The sequence below is a fragment of the Mus pahari genome, chromosome 2 (assembly GCF_900095145.1).
Source record: "Mus pahari chromosome 2, PAHARI_EIJ_v1.1, whole genome shotgun sequence".
NCBI lineage: Eukaryota > Metazoa > Chordata > Mammalia > Rodentia > Muridae > Mus > Mus pahari.
The window spans coordinates 124,476,225-124,502,453 of NC_034591.1; the positions used below are offsets into that span (position 1 = coordinate 124,476,225).

Genomic DNA, 26,229 nt, shown 5'->3' on the forward strand with positions numbered 1-26,229 from the left:
TCTTTTAGAAAAAAAAAATCTCAATTTGGAGTTGGTAATAAAGGAAGATATATATGTTTGTATTGTTGTATTCCTTTATCATGTTCTCCCAGCTAGCAAACTCCTTTCTAGAGTTGTGACTGATTACATTCAATCCAGGAATGCACAGGGACTGGACTGCAGCTCAGGGATATAGCTTATGTCTATAATGTCAAGGCCCTTGGTCAGTCCTATGACTAAAGCAAGATGCCATTCATTTCCCTAAGCCCTTATAATGACTAAGTCTTCTCAGCCTTGGGATCTTAGAAATGTCATAGAATAAAAATAGGAAGCCATTCTGTCTTAGTTACATACTAAATTGAATGTTTATTAACAAATGATATTTATCATTAAAGTATTGGCTGTGCCCTTTCCCAGTTTCATATTCCTGTTTCTTACTCATTGTGTATGTGGATCAATAACTTAAAATATGTGTGTTATTCTTTTGTTTTTTCAGGTTTCTTGGTCAATGATAGTTTTTTGTAACACACACACACACACACACACACACACACACACACACACACACCTTCCTCTATAGAAGATTCAAATTTTCGATCATGTAATTAAATGTATCTCTCTTTTTGTTTTAAAATTTAAAATTGTACTTTATTACATACTTTTAAAAGCTCTCCCTACCCACAAAATAAACATTTACTCATCTTTTTTTTCAAAAATTTTATGATTTCATTTTTTGCTTTATTGAGCCTTTTGAAATTTTCAATTATTAACTGTTATGACAAGTCCTAATACACAGTAATTTATACCTAGTTCTGTGGCTCTTTCTCATGCTATTTCTAGAATTTACTGGCAGAGTATCTTTCAGAAATATCACATATTTTAAAAACCTTAGACTCCTTATGAAGTTACTTTTTATCGTCAGCACGTTGGTGACAGGAGCCACTGATTCCCAAGTATATTCTGCCCAGTGTTTATGGTAGAAAACTGTTTTGGTAGCCCGTTCCCTTTTGACAGAATGCTATTTAACCAATGACTGGAGAGTAACCCGAAATGTCCCTGTGTCTGATCATTTTCATTGCTTCTCTTTAGGAACTCCTATGTCCGTCTCAGACACCTGTGTACCAACACCTGGGTGCACAGCACAAACATCCCCATTGACAAGGAAGAGGAAAAACCAGTGATGCTGAAAGTAAGCCCAGAGCCTGCCTGTCTCCCTTCATCTCTGATGAAAGGGCTCCTTAGTCAGAGTAGAGTCATGACCAAACTTGAAGTGATTAAAAAAATGTATTCCCGGGGATCTGGGTGAAACAAGCTTAGGGCTTTGACAGTAACCAGGCCTTTTGTTTTATTCCATTGGCATCGAGCAATTCTCTGCATTTCATGTTTAACATGACTGGGAATGTTTGCTTGTGTCAGGGATACGTTGATATCTTATTGATTTCCCTCGTATCTTTAGTATTTTTCCCCTCAGGCTACATAAGGATATATATATATATATATATATATATATATATATATATATATATATATATATAATGCCTTTTCTCCACCAGTCACTAAGCTTATAAAGCATGAATACACCTGGGAGTTTTCTTTTTAAAATTTTATTTTCTCTTATGGGTGTGCTCAGGTTCAGAAAAATTGAAAGACTGGTACAATCTTTCTCTGTTTTGTCAAGTAATTGCCATTTTTCTGTGTTTACATTTTCTCTCTTCATGAAATGTTACTTAGCTATCAGAATCATCCATCCTCCCTGTGACCAAGGAGACACTAAGATTACGGTTGCTCCTGTTGCCTGTATTCACCCCCATTTCCTTCTGCTCTTTTCCTTTCTCGCCATACAGTGTGTACTCCCATGGCTCTATGTCACACAGCAGTACCATGCACAAGGAATATACACAATGCAGATGTTTAAAAAAAAGTACCTTCCCCATTTACTACTTACCAGTCTCCCCCAAAACTAATTTTCTGTTTGGAGAACATTCTTCTAGAAGCTTCTTTGATATTAATGCCATGAGAACTTCAAGTTCCTTGGATTGCCCAATATCCTGTAAACCAAGTGTTTGATTACCATCTTACTTTCCCAATCAAAGTTATCCTGCAACTCCTTGCCTTTTAGATTGGCACCTCTCCCCTGAAGGAGGACAAGGAAGCATTCGCCATAGTTCCTGTTTCCCCTGCTGAGGTTCGGGACCTGGACTTTGCCAATGATGCCAGCAAGGTGCTGGGCTCCATCGCTGGGAAGCTGGAAAAGGGCACCATCACCCAGAATGAGAGAAGGTGAGGGTGTCCTGCTTGTGCTGACACAGCGGTCACACGGGTGGCTAGATGGGAAAAGCCCTTGGGAGCAAGAGCATCAAGACTGCAGAGCTGTGTGTGAGAGGGGCAGGTCTCAGCTTCCGCGGGCTGCTTCAATGTACAATTTCCAGATATGGTTACTTTTATCTTCTCATGGGTCTTGTTTTGTTTCAGTTGTATTATGTAGCTCAGTCAGCCGAAAGCCGAGTGCTAGAATGCCGAGTTCTCCTCTGTTTACATCGTTTTTAAAGCCTGCTCCTTTCTAGGCAAGGCTTTTAGCCTGTAGAAGTTTGAACCCTGCCTTTAGCAAGCTCTTGTCTCTTAAGGTCTGTCACGAAGCTGTTGGAAGACTTGGTTTACTTTGTCACGGGTGGAACTAACTCTGGCCAAGACGTGCTTGAAGTAGTCTTCTCTAAGCCCAACCGAGAGCGGCAGAAGCTGATGAGGGAACAGAATATTCTCAAGCAGGTCGGTGAGCCATGATGCGCTGTTGGGTGGGCTTCATGAGAAGCCTGTGGGATCCCTCTCATCCGAAGAGGCAGGGATGATCCTCATCCCTAAGACTCAGAGGATGGACTTTTAAGTCCTGATTTCTTAGAGTTGTTCTAAGTGTGTGGCAAATATAAGTGACAGGAGAGTGTCCTCCTGTATCCCCTGCCCCAGGGTCAACATCCTGCAGCAGAATAGAGCATTTATGGCAGGAATGACCATAGGTCAATAGATCACTGTTACTCAAGGTCTATAGTTTTTGGACTTCTCTTGGAGGGGTGGGGTACATGATTTGTTTTTGACAGATGCACAATGGCATGTGTGCACTGTCGCGATGTCATGGCCCAGAAATTTCGCTGCCCCCAGATCTTCTGCTTCACTCATCATTCGTCGTTCTTCACCACACCTTCCACCCACTCCTCCTTTCTGTGTCCGTGTTCTGCCTTGTTCGGACTGACTTCCATATATAGGTGGCACAGTGTAGCTGGCAGCCTTTTCAGATGTGTATGGCTCTCCCTGTCTTCTCGTGACTCAATGGCCCAGTCCCGTTGACAGGCACTGTACTTGCTGAACATGGGCAGAGTGAGTACTCGCTCACCTGTTAGGTACCCTAGGAAGTGTTCGGGTGGCACCTTTACGTTCTTCAAAACTAATATAATGTGCCACATTTCCTTATGGTTACTTCAGATGTTTAGGGAATTTGCAGTACTTGACAAACACAGAAGGCCTGTATTAGCTCTCATGGTCAGCTTTAGTGATCACTTCTAAATACTTTCATGAAGAAGGAGTGTGAGTTTACAGGAAATATCTAGATGACATTTGGCTTGTAGGAGTCAGCTTTCTGTCACTGCGACGACACAGCTGGAAAAATATAATCTCACAGAGAAAAGGTCTGTTGTGGCTCCCAGTTGCAGGAGTTTCAGTCTATGGTCACTAGCCCTGTCACTCTTGGGCTCTGGTACGTGATAGTGGGGAATATGTGGTCTGCTAACCCCTGCATGGGGGGAGCAGAGAGGAGCTTGCTCCTGTGACCACGCCTCTCCTGTGAAACCTATTCAGCTATGAGTCTGCTGGTGGCTAGGACTCACATCTCAACAACTGCCGCTTCGGGAACCAGGCCTTTACTGTGTTATGATTCTAAGTATGGACAGTGTTCAATAAGTGGATGAATTAAAGGAAGGAGCATGACAAACCCAGGTGGAGTTTGCACTCTGAGCATGTGCCGTGCACCTCTCTAAAGCTGCGAGATTTGCTTAGTTATTCCTTGGACCTTGCTGGTGACCAAAATGAAAAGAGAGATGAGTTCCAAAGCCCCATGGTTCTCCATGAGAACTTGGCATATAGAAATCCTTCTTCCTGTTGGGCTGGGATAGACAAAATTCGTATTTCAACAAGGGTTGGAGTCCAAGAATGAATCACACCCAGATGTTTCATGTGTTGAAAGCCAGATTACAGTTCTTGCTTAGCGTCCTTGTTCGTTTCCATTCTAGCCATCCCTTGAGGGGTTAAAAGAGTGTTGTTGGTCATGTACATACGGAGCTGTACTCCTGATGTTGCAACTGCTCTCTGTTTTAATCCTTAGAAACCTTAGATACTTTAGGTACTCTGCTTTGTGTTCTCCATGGAGAGAACGTGGTTACTTTGGACATGATTGGCACAGATACCCAGCGTTCCTGAGATCCAGTTCATCTGGCGGATAGCAAAGAATTACATTCATTTTGGTCTTACCAGGATTGTAGTCCAGGAGGCATCAAATCCAGCAGCCCTCTGAGAGCACTGTCAAGGTTTATGAGATGATAGCTGTTTTTATAGCTTAATCTACAAACAGGCTGGCTAATTGCATCCTGTTCTTGAAGACTTCTGGTTGGTGTGGCCAAGGTCACACTGCCTTACAGGAAAGGTGTCGGATAGTCTTATGATGCTAGGCAGATAGTTCCCAAACTGTTATAAAACCTACTGAGTCTCCTCCCAGGAGTTGGAGGCCAGCTCAGTTTTTGAGGTCAGCCTGTACCTCAAACAAAGACATGCAAAGACAGCGGAGTTCAAAAGTTGAACTGTGGGCATGTGTGACACCTGGCCTAACAAGTCCTCACAGCTTCAGTTTTAGTGCCTGGATCAATGCTAATCTATTTTGATTTTGTCCCTGGCAGAAGTCATAAAGGTGTGTGATTTCAACATAAATCCTTCCCTGCATGTGGCTAAACAATGCTCTGTCCTGTGTATGGGGACCAATAAATGATTGGGTGCCCAGCCCAGCTGACTGACAGATTCAGGTGTCAGTTTCTTGATGTGTTTGAATAGAGAAATCTTTTCATATAATCCCACTATCCCTATAGTTGTAGTTGAGTATTATTCCTATACTCTTCCCTTCCTGGAAAGAGTTAGAGTTTAAAACACGGAGTGATGGCAGCCTGCTCTTTCTTTCACAAACAGATCTTCAAGCTGTTGCAGGCTCCTTTCACAGACTGTGGGGATGGCCCTATGCTTCGGCTGGAGGAGCTGGGGGATCAGCGCCATGCTCCTTTCAGACATATTTGCCGACTCTGCTACAGGGTCCTGCGACACTCACAGCAAGACTACAGGAAGAACCAGGTGGGGATCAAGATGGACAGGAAGTGATTGTTGGTTTCCTCCCTGAATGTCACACACCTAACTCATGAGTTTTACCTGTTAATGTACCTTTGCATTCAATGGCTAGAGAATAGTCCACTGTTAAATTTGCCCATAAAAAGGGAAGAGATGGTTGGCAAACCTGGGAAGAACATGTTTCATATCCTCCCCGAGAAAGATACTGGAGAAGCGTCACACAGTACCTTACAAACACATGTAATTTTTCAGATGCCAATTTTAAAAAATAAATACAAAAGGTACCGAGAAATCCCTCTTGTGATCGTATTTCAATGAAATTTCTATTTTCAATATTGATGTTACACTTATAGTATATGTATATGGGGTTACACATGGTTATGGTATATGTGTGTGTAGTATATGTGCATGTATGTGTGAGTGTACATATCCATGCCTGTGGATGTCGGGGGAGGGCTTAAGATGTCCTGCTCTACCACCTTCTTGCTTGTTCCTCTGAGATAGGGTCTCTCACTGAACCTGGAGCTATGCTGGGAGCTGCTTCCAACCCTATTTTTTTTTTTTAAAAAAAAAAAACAACAGTAGATTAAAACAGATGTTGTACCTTGAACATATCCACATGTAGATTATAAGACTTGACTTGCCGACATTGTGTGGTGAGTTTGGTAAAGTAAAGGCTTGAGGATCTGAGCCCCCATTGCCCTGAGGCAGAAGGCTGCCGATGCCCAGGGACCTTTGCCTATTGTGCCACAGGTCTCGTGCTCTACTGCAAGTTTTTCTGACTTTTAACGTTACCACGCTGTCTTTTCATCTCCCCTGTTGATCTGCGTTTCTTTCCCTGAAAGGAGTACATAGCCAAGCAGTTTGGCTTCATGCAGAAGCAGATCGGCTATGACGTGCTGGCCGAAGACACCATCACTGCCCTGCTCCACAACAACCGGAAGCTCCTGGAAAAGCACATCACGGCGGCAGAGATTGACACATTTGTCAGCCTGGTGCGAAAGAACAGGGAGCCCAGGTGAGGCACCAGAGGGGACTCGAGAGGAAACCTCTAAATGTGGGACTGTAGCTGTCCCTGGTGTTGGGGACTGGCAGCAGTCTGTTTCCAGGGGCCTGTGATGTGTAGAGGCAGGAACGCAGTACCTGACCCTTGCTGTGGCGCCAATTTCAGTGTTTATCAGTGCTCACCTCTCCTTTCTCCCCAACTTTAATTCCCTCATTTGCTAAATGAACAAGGGTAGATACCTGTGAGCTGTCCTTCACAGGACACACAGGAAAGGACATTTGTTTTTGCTCATTCACTATTTAGACCGTGTGGTTCTCGGGACTCCTGTCCATATTGTCACTATGCCCCTTGTTATGCTCAGTTGTCTCCTGGATCCGTTCTTGTATCTGAGTGCATTCTTCCCATCCTCTCATACCACAGACCTACCCCATTCCTTTTGACCCTTCCCTGTGTCTTCCTGCTTGCTTCTCCCTGAGATTTCAGGTGACGTGGGAAATCACATCACAGTTCACAGTACAGTGTCATCAGTTATCAGTGCTGCTAAAATGTGGCCACTGCTCCCTCTCTACAGCATCTCATGAGGCCAGTCTTTATGAAGCTTCACATTTAATCCTCAGGAAAACCCTTAGAAAACATATACTCTGTCTTTCCTGGTGGACAAGGAAACTGGTATAAGCCAGGTTAAAGAATGTAGGACTTGTGTATGCAAGGAAGTCAGGCTCCCTCTGCTTGGTATGTGTACAGCATCCTGCTTGCTTACTTTCTTGTTAGGTTCTTGGATTACCTCTCTGACCTCTGTGTATCTATGAACAAGTCAATCCCTGTGACCCAGGAGCTCATCTGTAAAGCTGTGTTGAATCCCACCAATGCTGACATCCTGATTGAGACCAAGTGAGTACCATCCGGGGACATACACTCACCGTGAGATACATTTGATAAGAAATGGCTGTAAATGCTCATGGGGAATAAACCTAGCTCCTCCTCCTCTGCAGAGCTGGTCTAATGGTTTTGGTAGCATTTCAGTTTTGTTTCACAGGCTTTGCTTAAGAGAACTGTTGTGCTTGCATTTAACTGGCTTTTAATGTGACCTTCTGTACAGAAGGTCACTTACTCTGTATTCTCTAAAATTGTGTAAACCCACCAGGGAGCATTTGACACATAGTTTAAAGAGTTGATGAGCCATTGAAGTTCTATCATTCATTAAAGAATAAAAGATGCAGGGCTGGAGAGAGATGGCTTAGTGGTTAAGAGCACTGACTGCTCTTCCAGAGGTCCTGAGTTCAATTCCCAGCAACCCTATGATAGCTCACAACCATCTGTGATGGGATCTGATGCCCTCTTCTGGTGTGTCTGAAGATAGCAACAATGTACTCAGAATAAATAATTCTTTTTTTTTTTTTTTTAAAAAAAAAGGATGCTCACAAATATTCAGTGTTAATATTAATTCAGTGTTGGGAGGAGTTGTAAGTTATCATTGTTCAAAACTGTGATGGGCTGGTGAGGTGGCTCAGAGAGTGGAGGCATCTGTTGCTGAGTCTGAGAGCCTCGTTCAATTCCCTGGAAACTCATGGTGAGAGGAGAGAACCCACAAGCTGTCCACTGACATCTACATATCCATTGTAGCACACAACAACAACAACAACAAAATGTTGGAAAAGTATTTTAGTAGTAGTACTTATTACAATGATATCATAATTATTATATAGAAGTACTATACTATAGTTATGGTGGATACTAATCATAATTACTATTATTACTCTTTTGGTATAGTGGATGTTTACTTTTATTAAAAAAGGATTTTTCTCTGGTGACTGTTACTGGAGCAGTATAGACTGTATTTAAAAGAATTGAGGTGTAATCAAGTGGCACAATTTATTTTTCTTAGTGGTAACTTAATTTGGGGACTTATGTTAATGCAAAGTGCCTCAACCATGGCACCGTGGCATTTAAGGCTAGATGACTTCATGGCAGCAAATGTCCTGTCACTGTAGATGTTTGCAAAAGTATCCCTAGATTATGGCTGCACAATCTTAGTAGCATCTCCCGGCATTGTGACAACCAGAATGTTACAGATACTGCCAAATGTCTACGGGAGGAAAAACTGTGCTGGCTGAGAAATCCCAAGCTAAAGCACATGAAGACCACACAGATCTTGGTGGCTCTGCCACTGGGAGAAAGAAAGAACAAAGTGGCTTTCCGTGTGTCTCTGGGCTGGAAGGGAGGCAAGACTTCAAAGGATTTTGTAAACACTGAGCTCCATCTCCTATTCTTCTTTCATAGGCTGGTTCTTTCTCGTTTTGAGTTTGAAGGTGTTTCCACCGGAGAAAATGCTCTCGAAGCCGGGGAAGATGAGGAAGAGGTGTGGCTGTTCTGGAGGGACAGCAACAAAGAGATCCGTAGTAAGAGTGTTAGGGAATTGGCGCAAGATGCTAAAGAGGGGCAGAAGGAAGACAGGGACATCCTCAGCTACTACAGGTGAGTGGGAGGGATGCAAGCCTCCGGCTAAGAGGCTTCACAGCCACTGCACTTGGGAGCATATGGTTTTCTTGTTGGTCACTCTAAGGCAGTGGTTCTCAACCTGTGGGGGTCAAATAACCATTTCCTGGGGTCACCTAAGACCATTGGAACACACACTGCAATTCTTAACGATAGCAAAATTATAGTTGTGAGGTGGTAGCAACAAAAATAATTTTATGGTTGGGTGTCACCACGCCATGAGGAACTATATGTGTTGGAGCATTAGGGAGATTGAGAAGCACTGCTCTAAGTAATAGTGTGCTGCCCTGCGGTAAGATTGTCCAACGGAAAAGTCAGATGTGTGCTTTGTGAAGATTAAGTAGAAGATGCCATGGACTCATAGTCTAATGCTATCTCTGTGTGTCCATGTCATAGGAAGGACAAGAGCGTGCACCAGCCTCTGTTACACTTGACCCATTAACAGCCTGTATAGAGCACAGTCAGCAGCAGGCAGCTGTGGGCTCATGCTGCATCCGGTCAAATCCTGTTCTCTTAACTAGCCTTTCTGCTTTGGCTGAATTTGGCTTTGTGTCCCAGAGTCCTTATCTTTAAAATAGGGATAATAGTCCCAGTCTTATAGAACATTTGCAGCAACAGAAAATGTCTCTCCATATGTGTACACACACCTGTTTTTCATAATTTATTTATCTGTGTTCATGTATGCAAACCTATGGTAAAAATCAGGAGTTTGCACTAATACAAATCATGTAGCCCTAGTCTACAAATTCTGCGATTGAAACCCAGAACTGTCGGAAGCCCAAGCATGATGTTCAGAAGGATTCTGACTTCGGAGCATTTTAGGTTTTCAGATTAGCAAAACTCAACTGATGAAGTTTACACAACCTCGTACCCAAAATGTTGGTCTGGTGGTGCATTTCCAAAGCAGGCATGCGTGTATGCTTTCAGTTCTGTCCTAAAACCACAGATGCACTCTGCCTGTCACCAGCCGCTGTCTGTCATTCCTGGGATGTCCGTCTGTTTGCCTGTGTACGGCACTGTGTGTCACCGCTGCCCACCTCTCTTGACCTCTTTAGTTCCTAGTCTTGGTCCCAGCTCCAAGGCCACATAGCTTTGCCACATGAAGCAGGGGAAAGGGAAGAAAAGGAAGGGAAGTTGACCGATAGATACTTGTGAAAGAAAAGGGAAGAAACTTTAGTACTTCTGATATTTCTTAACAAGATAAACAAAACTTTGCAGTTAAAATGCCTCTTCTTACTCCTATATTCTAGTTTCTTGTATTTATATACATGGTAGTCTTTTTTTTTAATTATTGTATGTTATGTTTTTAGACTTTATTTTATTTTCTGCATTGCCTGCATGCATGTTTGTGCATCACCGCATGGATGCTCACTGCCGTGTAAGTCAGAAGAGGGCCTTGTGTCCCTTGGAACTGAAGTATCTCCGCAGTGCCTCCTTATTGTGTTTACACTATATTACATGTGCATGTGTGTATATGCTTTCTGTTGCTCAGATTTTATGTAAATGGTACCAGATACCATTCTAAAGGTCTCCTTAGTATTGTTTCTGAAATCCATATGGAAATATAACTTCAGTGTCAATAGAGGTAGACTGTTTCTATAATGTTGACTGCTGTATGCCTTCGTGTACTAATATGTCACTTTCTGTTGGCATTTGGCATTCCATCATATGTCGCAGTTGAGTCCTTCATGTGAAGGCACATTCTCACTTATTTTTGTGTACATATGAGTGCCCACTCCCTGTGAAGAGATGGATTAATGGAAACTCAGATTTTTAACTTTAGTAAGCAGTACTACATCGCATGATTCTGTCTACATTTTTGCCATGAGTAACATTCAATATATAAGATGCTTAAAGACATTGTAAAATTTTAATTATACTTTATATGAGCCATATATTTGATGTTTCCTGCATGACCTTTGTTGAACTGTATGAAATATGGGGGTGCAGAGAGAAAGTGGGGAGCAGAAAGATGATCATTTCAGGCTCTGTCATTTTTCTCTGTTTTATAAGATAAAGATGGTGAATGTAATCATGTGACATGATTGCTTTAACATAGCTAGACAGATGTGTGACTATGGGGTGCTGACCCTTACTCTGGCATACTATGAACTTTTCTTCCATCTCCTTGGCTCAGAATCCAAAATTATGTGTATTACAATCATTTAGGGATGTTGGTATAGAAGTGTGATGGCCATATGTCACTCCTATAAAACATGAGCGAGTAAGTTATGTCTTGAGTGTGAGCCTTCTGTTGATTTTTTTTTTCAGGTATCAGCTGAATCTCTTTGCAAGGATGTGTCTGGACCGCCAGTACCTGGCCATCAATGAAATCTCCGGGCAGCTGGATGTTGATCTCATTCTCCGCTGCATGTCTGACGAGAACCTCCCCTATGACCTCAGGGCATCCTTTTGCCGCCTCATGCTTCACATGCATGTGGACCGAGATCCCCAGGAGCAGGTGACACCTGTGAAATACGCCCGTCTGTGGTCAGAAATTCCCTCTGAGATCGCCATTGATGAGTAAGTTTGGGTCCAGCTCCCTGAAGGGCTCTTATGACACTTCAAAAGTTCTGTGCAGCAGCAGAGAAGCCGCATAGGTGACCTAGTGAAATCATAAGAGAAGGAAGAACTTTCTTTTTCTTCAGCATTTAAATAGAATTGTGTAGCTATCAAATAGTGTTTAATTACTCAAGAAAATAGATGCCAGGGTGCGTTTTTGCTATCTCTGGTTTATCTCTTTCTTTTTGCAAATATCTAAATTTGTACTATGTCCCAAGACTGGGGAATATTAGTGAAGAATCTAGAAAACTACCTCCACTATACAGGGGAAAGACAGGCAATAAACATGATGAGGTAGAACATGCTAAGGAAGGAAGCAGAAGCCTGGTCCAGGTTAGGGGATGCTGTCTTTGCAGGCTAAGTAGCCTAAGAGGACCTGGATGAAAAGAGCTTGACATTCCCCCACCCCCTCTGTTTCTTCCTCTCAGCTATGACAGCAGTGGAACATCCAAAGATGAGATTAAAGAGCGGTTTGCGCAGACGATGGAGTTTGTGGAGGAGTACCTAAGAGATGTGGTTTGTCAACGATTCCCCTTCTCTGATAAGGAGAAAAATAAGCTCACATTTGAGGTAAGGCATGGTGAAAGGCTCTCTCAAATTTTGTTATCAGTGCTCATTTTTTTCTGTGGAATGAGTAGAAAGTATTTTAATTCTTGGAGATTATATCACAATGCTCTCATTTTGAAACACAAAAGGAATTTGGATCATATTTGTTTCAACAAAATAGAAGAGTTACCAGTCACTCAGCCTCATAGAAACAGAAGTCGGGTTATGCAAAGTGGGAGAGTGTCACAGAGCTTCTGCACTTTTTGTTGAAAGCATTAGGAGAGAAAGTTTGTGCTTGGGGTGGGTCATAGTTTCCTCACTGGAGGAACATACATTTTTGTTATTTTGCATTAAATAATATCCAAGACCACCATCACTCTTTAGGCATGATATTTTGGAAACTGGAAGTGCCTTTATCTGTGTTCCTACTTGTTATGATCTGGTATATTCTTGGGAAGTCAGAATATCAATTGATTAGACCCATTGCCTTATGATCTAGTAATCCAGGTGGATGGTGGGTATGAAAGCTTTCATTTCTTAGTTTTCTTCATTGTAAAACAAAATAAAATTTTATCAGAAACAGAAATCCAGATCTATGCCTTCTCTGACCATAAAGAAGGACACAATCTATAATGATTAGCTAGTGAGTATCAAGTGGAAGAGGAGAACGAAGGTCTCTGAATACTAATTTCTTCTTCTTTTAAATGCAATAGGTTGTGAACTTAGCCAGGAATCTCATATACTTTGGTTTCTACAACTTTTCTGACCTTCTCCGATTAACCAAGATCCTCTTGGCAATCTTAGACTGTGTCCATGTGACCACTATCTTCCCCATTAGCAAGATGACAAAAGGAGAAGAGAATAAAGGTAACAATGATGAGGAGAAGCTGAAGAGTGAGTATCTGAAGTGTCTGTGCTGACAGATGCCCTCCCAGCCCATGCTGTCTCATTCATGCCATGCCTTTTCATGTGACATCCTGTCCTGTCCTTGTCCCTTCTCACCATTGAGAGCATGCCAATAGAAGGATAGTCTGGAAGAGTTCCGTTAAGTCCGGTGCCCATCACTGATGGTTGTTCTCGGCAATTTGCTCTTCCCTTTGCATCTGTGTAGAGTCCTTCTTTGTGTCTTACTGAATAGTTTGAAAGTTACCTTGTGTTTTGACCATTTGCCCCTCCAAAGCCCATGCTCTGCCATCTGTGTTTCACGCTTCTGAGACACTTGAGAATGATACTCCTATATGATGAACTAAAGCACAGCTTATATCTTGATATTCCTTTTCACTTGTGAATAGGAAAATCCTTGTTTATATGTTTATTTCATGCTGTATTGGGGGGTCAGACTAGGCATAGGATAATCATGATGTGTCATATGCTTAGCTGGTTTTCTATAGCTAGGATACAAAAGGCATTTGACTTGGTTCTCCCGATTTGCTAAGTACTGTGTGATACCATTTTGCATGCATTTTGTATATACCATGGAGTTCTGTTACAGAGCTCTTTTCTGTGTGAGGACACTGCAGCTTAGAGGTTATGTAATGCATTCAAAACCAAGCAGCTTTGGTTAGAAGCAGCAGTATTCGTGTCCTGCTAACTTACATTCCTATTCTGTGCATAATCACAAGCACATGTCATTGGTGCTGAGTCAAATTTGGTGATGAAATTAGTAAAGAAGCAACACCTCACTGGAGATGTCAAAACCAGCATGTTCCACTAATCTCAGAAGTCTTGAATTTGCAATGCTTGTTAACCTTTCTGGGTTCCTTGGGTCAAGAGAATGTATCTAAACAGGGATGTGTTAAATAGTTTGCCTTAAAAAGCCCATTACCCCTAATCAGAGTCTTCAGGCTTTCTACAAAGATGTCGTGACCGTAGTCTGACTTGGCCTGTTCTAGGCAGTAACGTGATGAGATCTATCCATGGAGTTGGGGAGCTGATGACCCAGGTGGTGCTGCGGGGAGGGGGCTTCTTGCCCATGACCCCCATGGCTGCTGCCCCTGAAGGGAATGTGAAGCAGGCAGAGCCAGAGAAAGAGGACATCATGGTCATGGACACCAAGTTGAAGATCATTGAAATACTCCAGGTATGGTGCAAGGAACAAGATACTCATGTGGTCTCTGTTTCATATCTCCCCTCTCTTCTCTGATAGAGGCCCAAGGCATTAGCTCATCCCTGTGTATAGTTTCAGAATTGCTCCTTTTAATTCTTTATTGCCATCTCCTACCCTTCCCCCATCACGGCTTTGTCTAGTCTGCCATCTCAGAACTTCTTCAGTTACCGTAGCTTTACATCAGAGCTGCTCACCCTTTCTCTGCTCTAGCCTTTGCCTAGAGTCACTCCGGGACTCTATTAGCATTGCACAGCCTTTCTCCTTGGTCCCTTCCTCCTTTTCTTTCTCCCCCTCTTCCCCCTCCCCCTCCTCTTCCAATTTCTAGCTTTTGCCTCCACTCACCTATTCACCCATGAGTGTTAGTTGATATTAACTCCACACCAACTCCCTTTTAGCACTTGGGAGCCAGCAAGGAACAAAATCCATTAAAGTTCTGATCCTAAAAAGTTTCATTTGATAAGGACATAGGCTTAGTTGTTAAAACATAAAGGCAAGTTGACTGGGAGCTGGAACGATGACTGAGTGATTAAAGGAACTTGGATGTTTTTTCAGAAGACCTGTGTTAGAACCCATAGGCTGGCTTACAACCATCTGTGACTATAGTTCCAGGGAGCTGGATGGCTTTCTTCAAGCCTCCATGAGCACCAGGAATGCAGCAGTACACAGACAAGCATGCAGCCAGAGACCCACACATGCATCATACAAATTAATTCTTACTTTTAAAGAAGAAGGGTCAACTGATTTGGAGGACACCACCAGCACAGATAATGGTTTTTTTATGTCGTTGTGAGAGAAGTCCTCTGTAGTAAAGTGGTCTCCTCAAACATAGATGCCGATGGCCACACCTTGGAAGTCTTAGGATTTAGCAAGTTCAGAGAGTCTGAAGTGGGGGCAAGTTTGGGAACAGCTTGTTTTCAAGAGGGAAAAAGGGAAATGGGAAATCTGCACATCTTTCTCAATTGAACCACTAAGTGACAGTTGAGACATCATACCTACCATGAGTTTATTCTCATAACATAGCTAATGTGAATCTTTCTACTGAGGGACATCTTTGGGGTTGAAAATTCCATGCATGGAGCAGACAGAGAGCATCCCATGCTGCTGGGAGCTGAGAAATGTAATGAGGCCAAGAGTCTCCGACTGACTTTTCCCCTTCCACACACAAGGACTCGACTCGCTCCTAGAATTATGAGTCTATCCTCTCTAACATGATTGTTTCCATCTGCCATGCCAATTGCTGTATTCCTACAACTGAAAAATGTTCAAACAAAAGGAATTCTTCCTTCCTCACTACTAACTGCTCATTGCCCATCTTCTCACCTTTCTAGCCTCCAGCCAGCCATCTGGGTGTCCTTTATATCTATCTAAGCTGATGCCCATCAGTAACAATTACAGTTGGTTTTGCATAATACTGAATTTGAGGTTCTGGGAAGATACCAAACCGGATGTGCAACAGTCACTGGGAATGGGGACTAAGAGCTTGGAGACAGGTCAAACATCTGTCTCCATGTGGGATCGGTGACAGCCTGTAATTGGGTAAGGTCACCCAGAGGGCCAAGCAGAAGCTAGGAGAGAGGAAGGAGGGATGTCAGGATGCCTACATGATGCAGCTAGCTAACTTCTCTTTGGGGTTCTAGCTATAATCCTTTGGCAAGTGTCTGCAGGAGTAGAGGGAGGGGGAATATAGGAAGTTAAACAAGAACCAGGGGGCTATACCTAACCAGAGGAGACAATCAACTATAAATGAAGCTAATTCTTGGAAGGAAAAGCAAAATTTCTGCCAGTTCATTTTAATTCAAAGCAGCCATCTTCATCTCTGGTTAGGCCCAGAGTTGGCTTTCAGTCTTTGCTGAAATATAGTCCTGTTTTGTAAAGCATGGAGGCATGAGTGATGTATTATTCTGGGTGTTTAATTCAGGATACCAAAGTCTACACCAGAAGCTAAGGTGTCATAGGCAAACAGGATGTGCCCCTTAGAAGTCTGTTATTGTTAAAATGACTGTTGAAACCAAAGACAAATATTTGACTCCATGCTTAAGGTAATTGATGCAGCTGATACCAGGCCCTACCAGAGTGCAGTGGCTTGGCAAAGTGTTAAAGATGGTATGTTAATGTAACCAAAGTGTTTCCATTTCTCCTTGAATCTTTAGTTTATTTTGAATGTGAGATTGGATTATAGGATCTCCTGCCTCCTGTGTATATTTAAGCGGGAGTTTGATGAAAGCAATTCCCAGTCATCGGAAACATCCTCTGGAAACAGCAGCCAGGAAGGGCCAAGTAATGTACCAGGTTAGTGATGCCAGCATGGGATTTCAGCCATATAGAGGGACCTGGGAGCAATGCTTCTAGGGGCTCAAAGAAAGAAGATTGCAGTATTTTAAAGACTCTTTGATCAAAAGTATATTGAGGAAACAAACAAACACACAGAAACATTGCTTGTTGGGGGTACACTTCTAGGGACTGAAAACAGCTGAGGTTTATAGTGTTGGAGTTTCCTATAAAGCAACTCAAAACCAGTACAATGCCAAAAATATTCTTCACCAGCAACTTTTGTGCCATATTTGTGCATATTTGTGCTACTCAGCCATGGATACTGGAGAAGACTAAGGGAAAGACGGTGGTAGTTATGATTCCCAGACAGCACAAGTATTTTTTGGAGTGAGGCCATCACTCTTCTTTAGCAGGAAAAAAAGAAGACAGATGTGAGGATCATCTGGGCCAGCCTAGCTCTGTGGCTTTGTAGTTTATGATGGGCAGATCTGAGGGTCACGTGAGAGCATTGCTTTTGAAGCACATTCGGCTCAGTCCAGCTGAGGCAGGTTTTCCGTCCTTGTCGTGTCTAACTTCACGTACTCTCACCTTTCAGGTGCTCTTGACTTTGAACACATTGAAGAACAAGCGGAAGGCATCTTCGGAGGAAGGAAAGTGTGCTTTCATTGTCTCCTTGAGTGGTAGTTCTAGAGTGTGCAAGGCAGCTCTTCTGTAATTCTCACGGGGTTTTTTTCCTGAGCATACTGTTCAGCCTTCAGGTTCAGGTTCTGTTAGGAATTACTAAGTCACAGAACTTAGGTGTGTGTTTCCTGCCTAGGACAAAAAAAGATTTAAGGTGTTCTAACATAGAGAGATGTGCAAGGTTATTTTTATATGATGTGGGTCAAAGAGTAGAGAAAGGGGGTTCAAATCTGATAGAAGTTACTAATGTCATTGACTTCATCCACTGATAGCCAAATAAATAACAAAGAAAACCAACAGCAGCAACAGTTAAAAAAAAAAAATACAATGTATCCTTTAATCACTCCTAATGGGAATTCCTCCTAATACCACAGACCTTAGCTTTAACATAAAACATTATTAGTATAAACTCACACATCTGCAGTAAATATCCTAAGGGCACAGTGATTATAGCCAGCATACTTGGTTTGACTGTTTATTGATTCACAACACACATCTCCAGCAGTCTTTAAGAATTTGAGCCCCAAGTATTTCTCCCAGCTGTCTGGGTTGATTGGATCCCGGCAGAGCGGTTCTAGTCACTGTTGGGTCTGCCAAACAACTGTTGTGATACAGTAACCGGGACTGGTAGGCACTGGCTGTTTTTCCCATATTCCTGGTGGTGATAAAGGCACGTATGTAATGCTGAGGTTTCAACCTTGCTCCATATGGTCAGTTTGTGCCTTCCTTACAGAGCAATGGCTAATTCCCAGAACAGATGTTGTTAGAAGACAAGCCAACAGAGGGCAAGTGCTTTCTAGACTGCAGACTAGATATTTTCAAAACTAGTTTTATTTTATTACCAGATGATTTAATAAGTGCTAAGTGACAGCATTTTAAACAGAAAGCTTCGAAGGAGTGCATTTGTTTTAGATTTTGGAGCACAGCTGAAGCCCAGTGGAAGAACACTGTAAGTTAGCTCTCAAAATCTTAAAATGTTAGTCCTATTGGCTTAGGGAATTATAACATCGTACTTGTCCCCTCTTCTCACAGTGGAGCTGAGGGTAAAACACAATTGGCTTATAAAAAAGAAGCTGATGAAAAGCGAGGCTCCATTGGATGGAGTAGTGTTTGAATTGTCGTTCAGCTCTGTCGGGCTCATGTGCATGATCCTGGGACTGTAGTCTTACTTGCTCTCTTTTTCTCCTTCCCTGTGTTCCTGTAGTGAGGAGAACACACCTCTGGACTTGGATGATCACGGTGGCAGAACCTTCCTCAGGGTCCTGCTCCACTTGACAATGCATGACTACCCACCCCTGGTGTCTGGGGCCCTGCAGCTCCTCTTTCGGCACTTCAGCCAGAGGCAGGAGGTCCTTCAGGCCTTCAAACAGGTACTTCCTGTGGGCCAGTGTGGCCATTGTGTATCAAAAAGCTGTTGTGTGCAATGAAAAGATTCTCTCTCTCTCTCTCTCTCTCTCTCTCTCTCTCTCTCTCTCTCTCTCTCTCTNTCTCTCTCTCTCTCTCTCTCTCTCTCTCTCTCTGTGTGTGTGTGTGTGTGTGTGTGTGTGTATGTGTGTTAAGATTCATGTAACTAACATATTGTGTTCATTAAGGTTCAACTGCTGGTTACAAGCCAAGATGTGGACAACTACAAACAGATCAAGCAAGACTTGGACCAACTAAGGTCCATTGTGGAGAAGTCTGAGCTCTGGGTGTACAAAGGCCAGGGTCCTGATGAGCCTATGGATGGAGCCTCTGGTGAAAATGAACATAAGAAAACTGAGGTAGGCACAGCCCAAGTTAGGTCTCAAAGTGGCTTTCCTGCTTCTTTAAGCAAGGCAGCATCCTTTTCTAGTCTTAGATGTAAATGTGGATGATAGGATGGTCACTATCAAGAGATGCTTGCTAAGTACCCAGGGTAACCGCTATTCTCCTAGAAATTTAGCTACAAAGTCAAAGCTTAGATGTATTTCTGGGCAACTGTGGACCATGTAGAAGAGACTTAGTTGAGTGAAGTAGCACTGGATTTCCCTCAAGAGACTCAGTAAGGAATGGCCTCCTGTGACCAACATGTCTTCTTCCAAGGGGTGAAGAATTACTGAACATTTCGGGCAGCCTGACTGTCGAAAGACAATGCACAATGTGTGTACTGTCTTAAAGGGTGATGTTTACCCAACTGTAGACCACAAGAGGCGCCTACTGCATATGTTCTTTTTGGTCCCTAGGAGGGGACTAGCAAGCCAATGAAGCACGAGAGTACCAGCAGCTACAACTACCGAGTGGTGAAAGAGGTAAGGCGCCCTGCCGACCTTCGTCCTGATGACGCTAGTGAGCTTTAGTCAGTGATCGGCAAGTTGAAGGCACAAGTGAGCTCTTTTCTTTGTGTAAAATTTGACTGGGGAGAGGAAAAGGTAGCTCCCCGAGGTTGAATACTTGGGTTCCAGCCTCAGGTCTGAGTTTAAAACCCAGCTGTGCGATGCATTATCTGAGTGTTCTCAGTCCCTCACCTTTTGTAGACATTGGTTTTTGTTGTTGTTGTTTTAATAGGAACTACATTATTTTTCAGGTTTTGAAGTGGATCAGAAATTGATTTGTACAATCATTGAGGGTGTATATCCGTGCTTGGCTTGGCTTGGAAGCTTAGTGGATTTTGCCCCAGCAAAGCCCTCCTAAGGTCTTGGCAGCTGTTGCATAGCCAGATCATTTAAGTGACCCATGAACCCATCTCTCTGGTTGTCTTAGTCAGGGTTTCTATTCCTGCACAAACATCATGACCAAGAAGCAAGTTGGGGAGGAAAGGGTTTATTCAGCTTACACTAGCCACATTGCTGTCCATCACTTAAGGAAGTCAGGACTGGAACTCAAGCAGGTCAGGAAGCAGGAGCTGATGCAGAGGCCTTGGAGAGATGTTCTTACTGGTTTGCTTCCCCTGGCTTGCTCAGCTTGCTTTCTTAGAGAACCCAGGACCACCAACCCAGAGATGGTCCTACCCACAGGGCTCCCCCCCCTTGATCACTCATTGAGAAAATGCCCCACAGCTGGATCTCATGGAGTCACTTCCCCAACTGAAGCTCCTTTCTCTGTGATTACTCCAGCCTCTGTCAGGTTGACACACAAAACCAGCCAGTTCACTGGCCATTGAAACCTAGATGTGTTCAGCAAGACACTTTTCTTTCATAGTTTAGATTTTGTACAATCTGCATAGATACTACGTACTAGAGGAGTGCCCCTGTCCTAAGTTGTAAATGTAATATGACCTGACCCTTCAGGTCTCTCCTCACACTACCATTCCTGGTTTTATGTGGTTGATTTCTTTTTTTTCTCAGATTTTGATTCGACTTAGCAAGCTCTGCGTGCAAGAGAGTGCATCGGTGAGGAAGAGCCGGAAGCAGCAGCAGCGCCTGCTGAGGAACATGGGCGCACATGCCGTGGTGTTGGAGCTGCTGCAGATCCCCTACGAGAAGGTGAGGGGGCGTGCATCCAGGGTGGGCTGGATTCCCACTCCCAAAACCTTCACAATTGGCTGAAGTAGGGGAGGGCCAATGATGTGCTTGTGACCTAAAGCAAGTCCAGGTCATTTATATGAGAGAGATCACCTCTCCCCAACACCTCCAGTGTTTGCATTCTGTAAAGAAATAAAGATCTTGTTCTTCTGTCACACCCAAGTCTTCCAAGATGGGGACTTGCAGATCTACACCAGAGGCTTCTTATGTGTGTTTTAGCTGATGTTTTCCACCTTTTTCCAAAACACAACTAAAACAGTGATCTCTTTAAGTCATTGGAGTCTTGTGGAACTATGTGGAACTTGCTCTAGTTCTTGACAGTGTCCTGTCATCTAAGTATATACTTAGACCAAGCCCGATCCCCCACCCCTAACCCCATCTTTTTTTTTTTTTTTTTTTTTTTGGTGGTTTGCTTCCAAGAGATTGTATTTTAGAAGGGCAGTGTCGATTTGATTTCTATTGCTGTGATAAATAAATACCCTAATCAGAGGTGTCTTGGGGGAAGGAAGGGTTTATTTCACCTTACAACTCTCAGGTCACAGCCCATCACTGAAGAAAGGCCAGGGAAGAGCTGGGTGCAGGAAGGGATGCAGGACTGTGAAGGAGTGCTGCTTACTGGCTTGTTTCCATGGCTTGCTCAGCTTGGTTTTTAGTACAGCACAGGTCTGCCTGCACAAGGACAGCACTGCCTCTCTCCTCAGCAATCACTCATCAAGAAGATACCCCTGACCCCCACTGCCCATAAGCCAGGCTGATGGGTGCAGTTCCTCAGCTCAGTTTCCCTCTTTCCACGTAGAGCTGGACTTTGTTGAAAAGCTGGTCAGCGCAGGCGGAAACCTAACTATTCGGCATCGATGGAGACAGGCTCTTGGGGGTACATTCAAACCTTGGAATAGCAGTGAGGCCTTGTGGTTTACCCACATGACATTGGGAAACTGAGGCCTAGGGAACTTCAGCATGACTCTGGAGAGCTTTGTGCTCCATTACAATCCCAAAGGCTGACCCATTGGTGAAGCAGCTCCTGGAGGAAGCCCGCTGCTGAGGGATTGGGGGCCACAGCATGTTGCCGCAGTCCTTGTGCTGTTTATCTCCTGTGTCCTGTGCACATGCTGATGCCACAGTGATGCCATCACGTCTACTTTGAGTGAGGACACTGCAGCCAGGAAGGCTCAGGGTGGCACAGCTGTGTGCATATGGCCAGCTTGGCTCCCCTGTGGAGTCTGGGTCTGCTGCTTTACTTTCTAGATACCACATCCATAGAAGCTGCCTTCTCCATCATGGAGAGGTTAGGAATCAGGTGAGCTGTGCCTTTCCCCAGCCACAGGAAAGCACGAGCTGAATCCTTCTGGGAAACCAGACTTGTAGGTAACCTGGAGTTAATGCAGGTGTGCGTGCCATCCACACTTTTCCGGTGTGTAGTGTGGGGAGATGGTTTTGGTGGCCATAGCTTGGCCCTTGGCTTTAATGATAGCCATTCATAGAGCAATGTTAAATTGTGGTCAACCAGATTGTTCTGGAGTTGGTGCCTCTTAGGCAGATCTGTCTCTGTCTGTCTGTCTGTCTGTCTGTCTGTCTCTCTCTCTCTCTCTGTATGTGTGTGTGTGTGTGTCTGTGTGTTTGCATGTTTGCTCACTCACTATGAGAGGGGCACAAACATCCCAGTTTGTGATAATGATAAAGAGATTCTCACCAGGAGACGTCTTGTAGCACAATGTCTTCCAAGCCTGCCTGCCTTGTAAAAATGCCCTTCAAACCCCAGAAGCTCTTCCCCACCCTGAGCTCAGCAGATTCCTGTTTTTGTAGAAGACATGGAAGCATGCAGGACTGTTAAGGTTACAACTTTCAACCAGCAGCATCGATCTGTCCTGAGTCCTCTGATTTCTTACACCTAGAACTTTTGCCCACAAATTAGAGGTAGGCATAGTACCCACAACCATAGCTGGTTGCTCACAATCCTTGTATTGTTGCTCCTGATAGGTTTGACCTGCCTTCTCTCAGAGTTATTTTTTAGGACAGAGTTGACAAGATATAAATATGGGGCACTTCCAACACTGTCTGCTTTTGCACAGCATGTCAGCTCAGAATAGCAGCTGCATTTCCAGATAGTTGCATACGAACCTGCAGGGTTTAGGGTTTAGCTTCTTGACTCACTAATCCTATAAAAATTTCTGCCTTGCTTTGTAAATTTGATGACTTCTGTTCAAACCAGAACGGAGAGCTGACTTGTCCTGAGCAGTGACTGCCTAAGCACGCCACAAAGTTTCAGGTCACACAGCTAGGTCATCCATGCCCATGTGAGATCAGAACAAAGTCAGTCTCCTGCCTGGAGGAGGAAGGGATAGTTACCCATGCTTTAGGAAGTAAAGTAGGGTGTGAATGGTGGCTTCCACTTTGGAGAGTCTCATTCTCCCGTTACTGCCTTAAATGTTTGTGATTGAGAACTGGGCAGAATGACCGAAGGTTTTATGTTTCATAACAATGGTACTTAACTCTTTACTAGCACTAAAATTTTTAATATGAAATCACGGTCTTAATTGTAAAAGAGGCACATGACCAACAATGCAGACTGCCCAGTGCAGATACTGTCCCATTTTTGCAGAGGGAAAGCTAAATCTTAGTTTACAGATAAATAGGACTGGGGTTACAGAGAAAACAGTAGATTGGGCTCAGGTGTCTGAATTTAGACTCTGCTGACGTTTCTTCTCAGCCCTGGTGCATGCTGCTGGAAGTTACTGAGCTTCACAGTGGCTGTAGAACTAACAGGAGCAGATGAGCTGAATATGTACCAGCAGGGGTGAAATGGGCTCCGCTCCACTGCCAGGACCCATTCTTAAAAGAAGGAATTTGGAAATTCCAATCGATGATATACAGTGGAATCCTTCTCTTAACTTTAACTCTGCAAAGTCAACTTTTTCTTATGCAGAATCTTTGTGTTTGTGTTTGTGGCCAGTGGGAAAGACAGGGCAAGGCATGAATCTGTTTCTTTCTGGCTAATTCTCAGGGGGGTTGGCAAGGACTTTACTCTACCATCAGTACCCTGGGCACACACCTCTGGATCCCACCTCAATAGAGGGCATTGACATGGAATAGAAGCGTCACAATAAGTGCTCTTCCTGTCTCTCCTCTCACACAGGCTGAAGACACCAAGATGCAGGAGATCATGAGGCTGGCACATGAATTTTTGCAGAATTTCTGCGCGGGCAACCAGCAGAATCAAGCTTTGCTGCATAAACACATAAACCTGTTTCTCAACCCAGGGGTGAGATGGGAAGCCCCTGGCAGACCTGCACTGGGGGGACTGTGGGGGACCAGTTGTTCTTTGATGTTGTGTATTCTCGAGCATGTTAGAATGCAGCATTCATTCCAAAGGAGACCATCCTGATCAGCTGTCGGGACATAAACACAACACATTGTGAATCTAGGATGACATGGTACAAAGGAGAGAGTTCAGGAGGGTAGAGGAGGTACATTTCCTAAAACCATCCATCACTGTGTCACAATTACCAATACAATTGATAGTCCTCAGTACTAGGCTAAGTATGTAATAATATTCCCACAAGAAACATTTCTATATTACATGTTTGCTTAGTGTGTATTTCTTGATATATTCAATAAATATAGCACATTTTGTTTAATATGCCTTCACACTCACACATATCTTACATCCTGCAGGTTTTTGGTTTTTTTTTTTTTACATTTAACACATCACTGATGCCTTTGTAATCAGAAATAAGTGTGTGGTTTTTTTTTTCTCACTGTCTTTGATGGTTCAATGCCATTCTGTAAAATGGCTGCAAGTTGAAAAAAAAAACTTGGCTACCTTATTAGTGAATAAGGTGTCACTGCCCAGTTTTTGGTTTCATAAATAATACTGCAAAAGATTTCTTTTTCCATGTAAATACACATACTCAGTAGAACTTATTACCAAACTTTCTTGGACCCGCTGGCTGCCAAGTAATGACACGGAGACTTATTATTTATAAAAGCTGGGCAGCCTCTCAGCTCGCCCATACAAATTAATTAACATGAATATCCTGGTCCACACCCTGCCGCATGGCCTGCTATCTCTCACACCCTTGCCTTGTCCCACCTCCTCCTTTGTGTCATGCTGGCAAATGCTCCCTTGCCTAATTCTAAACCAAAGTTTCTCTCTCTGCCTGGAAGTTCTTAGCTATTGGCCAGCAGCTCTTTATTAAATCCATTGGAGAGTAAGGAAGGTATAGGTTTATAAAATTACTGAGGCAGGTGATGAACCATAAGAATATCGATACCAAAATCCAGCCAGTATTCAGCTCCCTGCCAGTATAGGACAGTACCAGTACGGAGCATCTCCGGATAAAATGTACAAAACAAAGTTCCTAGACCATACATACTGTGAGGTGTCTTCTTGGCTCTGTACATCACAGTACTGTGTGTGAAGGACACTAATTATACAGGAAAATATCAATTAATCGAACCTTATTAAATCAACTTCTATGGCCAAGATGCCATCATTAAAAGCAGCCAGGAGTAATTAAGACATAGAGTGAGAGAAGACATTTGCATTGCATATGTTCAGCAAAGAGTTGATACTCAGCATCTTTATTACAATTTTTTAAAGAAGTCAGAGAAATAAAAATAGTCTTTCTTTAAAAAAGGAAGGAAGAAGGAAGGAAAGGAAAGGAAGGAAGGAAGAAAGAAAGGAGGAGAAAGGGCCAAAACTTGATGGGCACAGGCAGCTGTTGAGACAAGGTCTCCACACCATGATGAGTTATCAGACAAACATAACTTGCCATGTAAGATTTGACTAAAATAGAAAAGACTGTGTTCATGGGGATATAGAGTAGCTGTATTGGGCAGGAGAGATGAATCAGTGGCTTGAAGCACTGCTCTTGCAAAGGGCTAGGGTTCAGTTCCTAGCACCTATATGGTTGCTCACAACTCCTCTTAACGCCAGTTCCAGGGGGTCTGACACCCTCTTCTGACTTCTGCGTCCACCAGGTACACAGGGGTGTACATATATGCACATAGATAAAACATTTATACACGTAAATCTAGAACAGCTGTACTAAATTGCAAAGCATACAGGACACCTTTTCAAAAGTTGTTTGACAGTGTCTTATAAAAAACAAGGAGTTTGCTAACTAATGGGATGGTGTGACGCGAGAATGAGAAGTGTGCTCAGATGTAGGTGCGATTCTGGGTTTTAGTAAGGCAGTTTATCTCATCAGCCTGCGCTGGCCTCTTTGTGACCATATCCTTATGCTTGCTCCTTGTCTTGTGCCAGATCCTGGAGGCAGTGACGATGCAGCACATCTTCATGAACAACTTCCAGCTGTGCAGTGAGATCAACGAGAGAGTGGTCCAGCACTTTGTTCACTGCATAGAGACCCACGGTCGAAATGTCCAGTATATCAAGTTTCTCCAGACGATTGTCAAGGCAGAAGGGAAATTCATTAAAAAGTGCCAAGACATGGTCATGGCTGAGGTGACAATCATGTATTTGCTTCTACCTCCTTCTGGTGTTCTATAGAAACTTAAGTTAGTCTTCTCTGTGTGATCTGGCACCCTCTTGAGGAGCAATACGGGAGGAAAGGTTGTATTTGTACGCGTGCGTAGTTTCGCATGCTTGGCTTAGGCAAGTGTCTGATCTGATTCTCTGTAGCAGAAAATCTGTTACTTGTAAGGCAATTTGGGTTGGGCTCTTCAGCCAGAGAAAAGGAAGAGTGATAGACCAATGTCTATGT

At 43.4% G+C, this 26,229-nt stretch overlaps 1 protein-coding gene across 13 annotated transcripts in view; it reads left to right on the plus strand.

Annotated features, from left to right (window-relative positions):
* Window positions 1-26,229, plus strand: part of Itpr1 (inositol 1,4,5-trisphosphate receptor type 1) — a 330,113-nt gene that overhangs the window by 157,376 nt on the left and 146,508 nt on the right. For 7 of the 13 annotated variants that reach the window (XM_029535575.1, XM_029535574.1, XM_029535578.1 and 4 more), the window contains 19 exons: window positions 1,069-1,168; window positions 2,099-2,259; window positions 2,604-2,745; window positions 5,200-5,358; window positions 6,198-6,370; window positions 7,130-7,249; window positions 8,639-8,833; window positions 11,126-11,377; window positions 11,845-11,986; window positions 12,676-12,856; window positions 13,855-14,042; window positions 16,220-16,358; window positions 16,936-16,990; window positions 18,226-18,391; window positions 18,614-18,784; window positions 19,226-19,291; window positions 20,327-20,464; window positions 23,637-23,762; window positions 25,770-25,970. In XM_029535575.1, the coding sequence (XP_029391435.1) occupies window positions 1,069-1,168; window positions 2,099-2,259; window positions 2,604-2,745; window positions 5,200-5,358; window positions 6,198-6,370; window positions 7,130-7,249; window positions 8,639-8,833; window positions 11,126-11,377; window positions 11,845-11,986; window positions 12,676-12,856; window positions 13,855-14,042; window positions 16,220-16,358; window positions 16,936-16,990; window positions 18,226-18,391; window positions 18,614-18,784; window positions 19,226-19,291; window positions 20,327-20,464; window positions 23,637-23,762; window positions 25,770-25,970 (2,875 nt within the window). The remainder of the gene's footprint in view (window positions 1-1,068; window positions 1,169-2,098; window positions 2,260-2,603; window positions 2,746-5,199; window positions 5,359-6,197; window positions 6,371-7,129; window positions 7,250-8,638; window positions 8,834-11,125; window positions 11,378-11,844; window positions 11,987-12,675; window positions 12,857-13,854; window positions 14,043-16,219; window positions 16,359-16,935; window positions 16,991-18,225; window positions 18,392-18,613; window positions 18,785-19,225; window positions 19,292-20,326; window positions 20,465-23,636; window positions 23,763-25,769; window positions 25,971-26,229) is intronic. The other 6 variants (XM_029535576.1, XM_029535582.1, XM_029535585.1 and 3 more) reach the window with 1 other exon arrangement.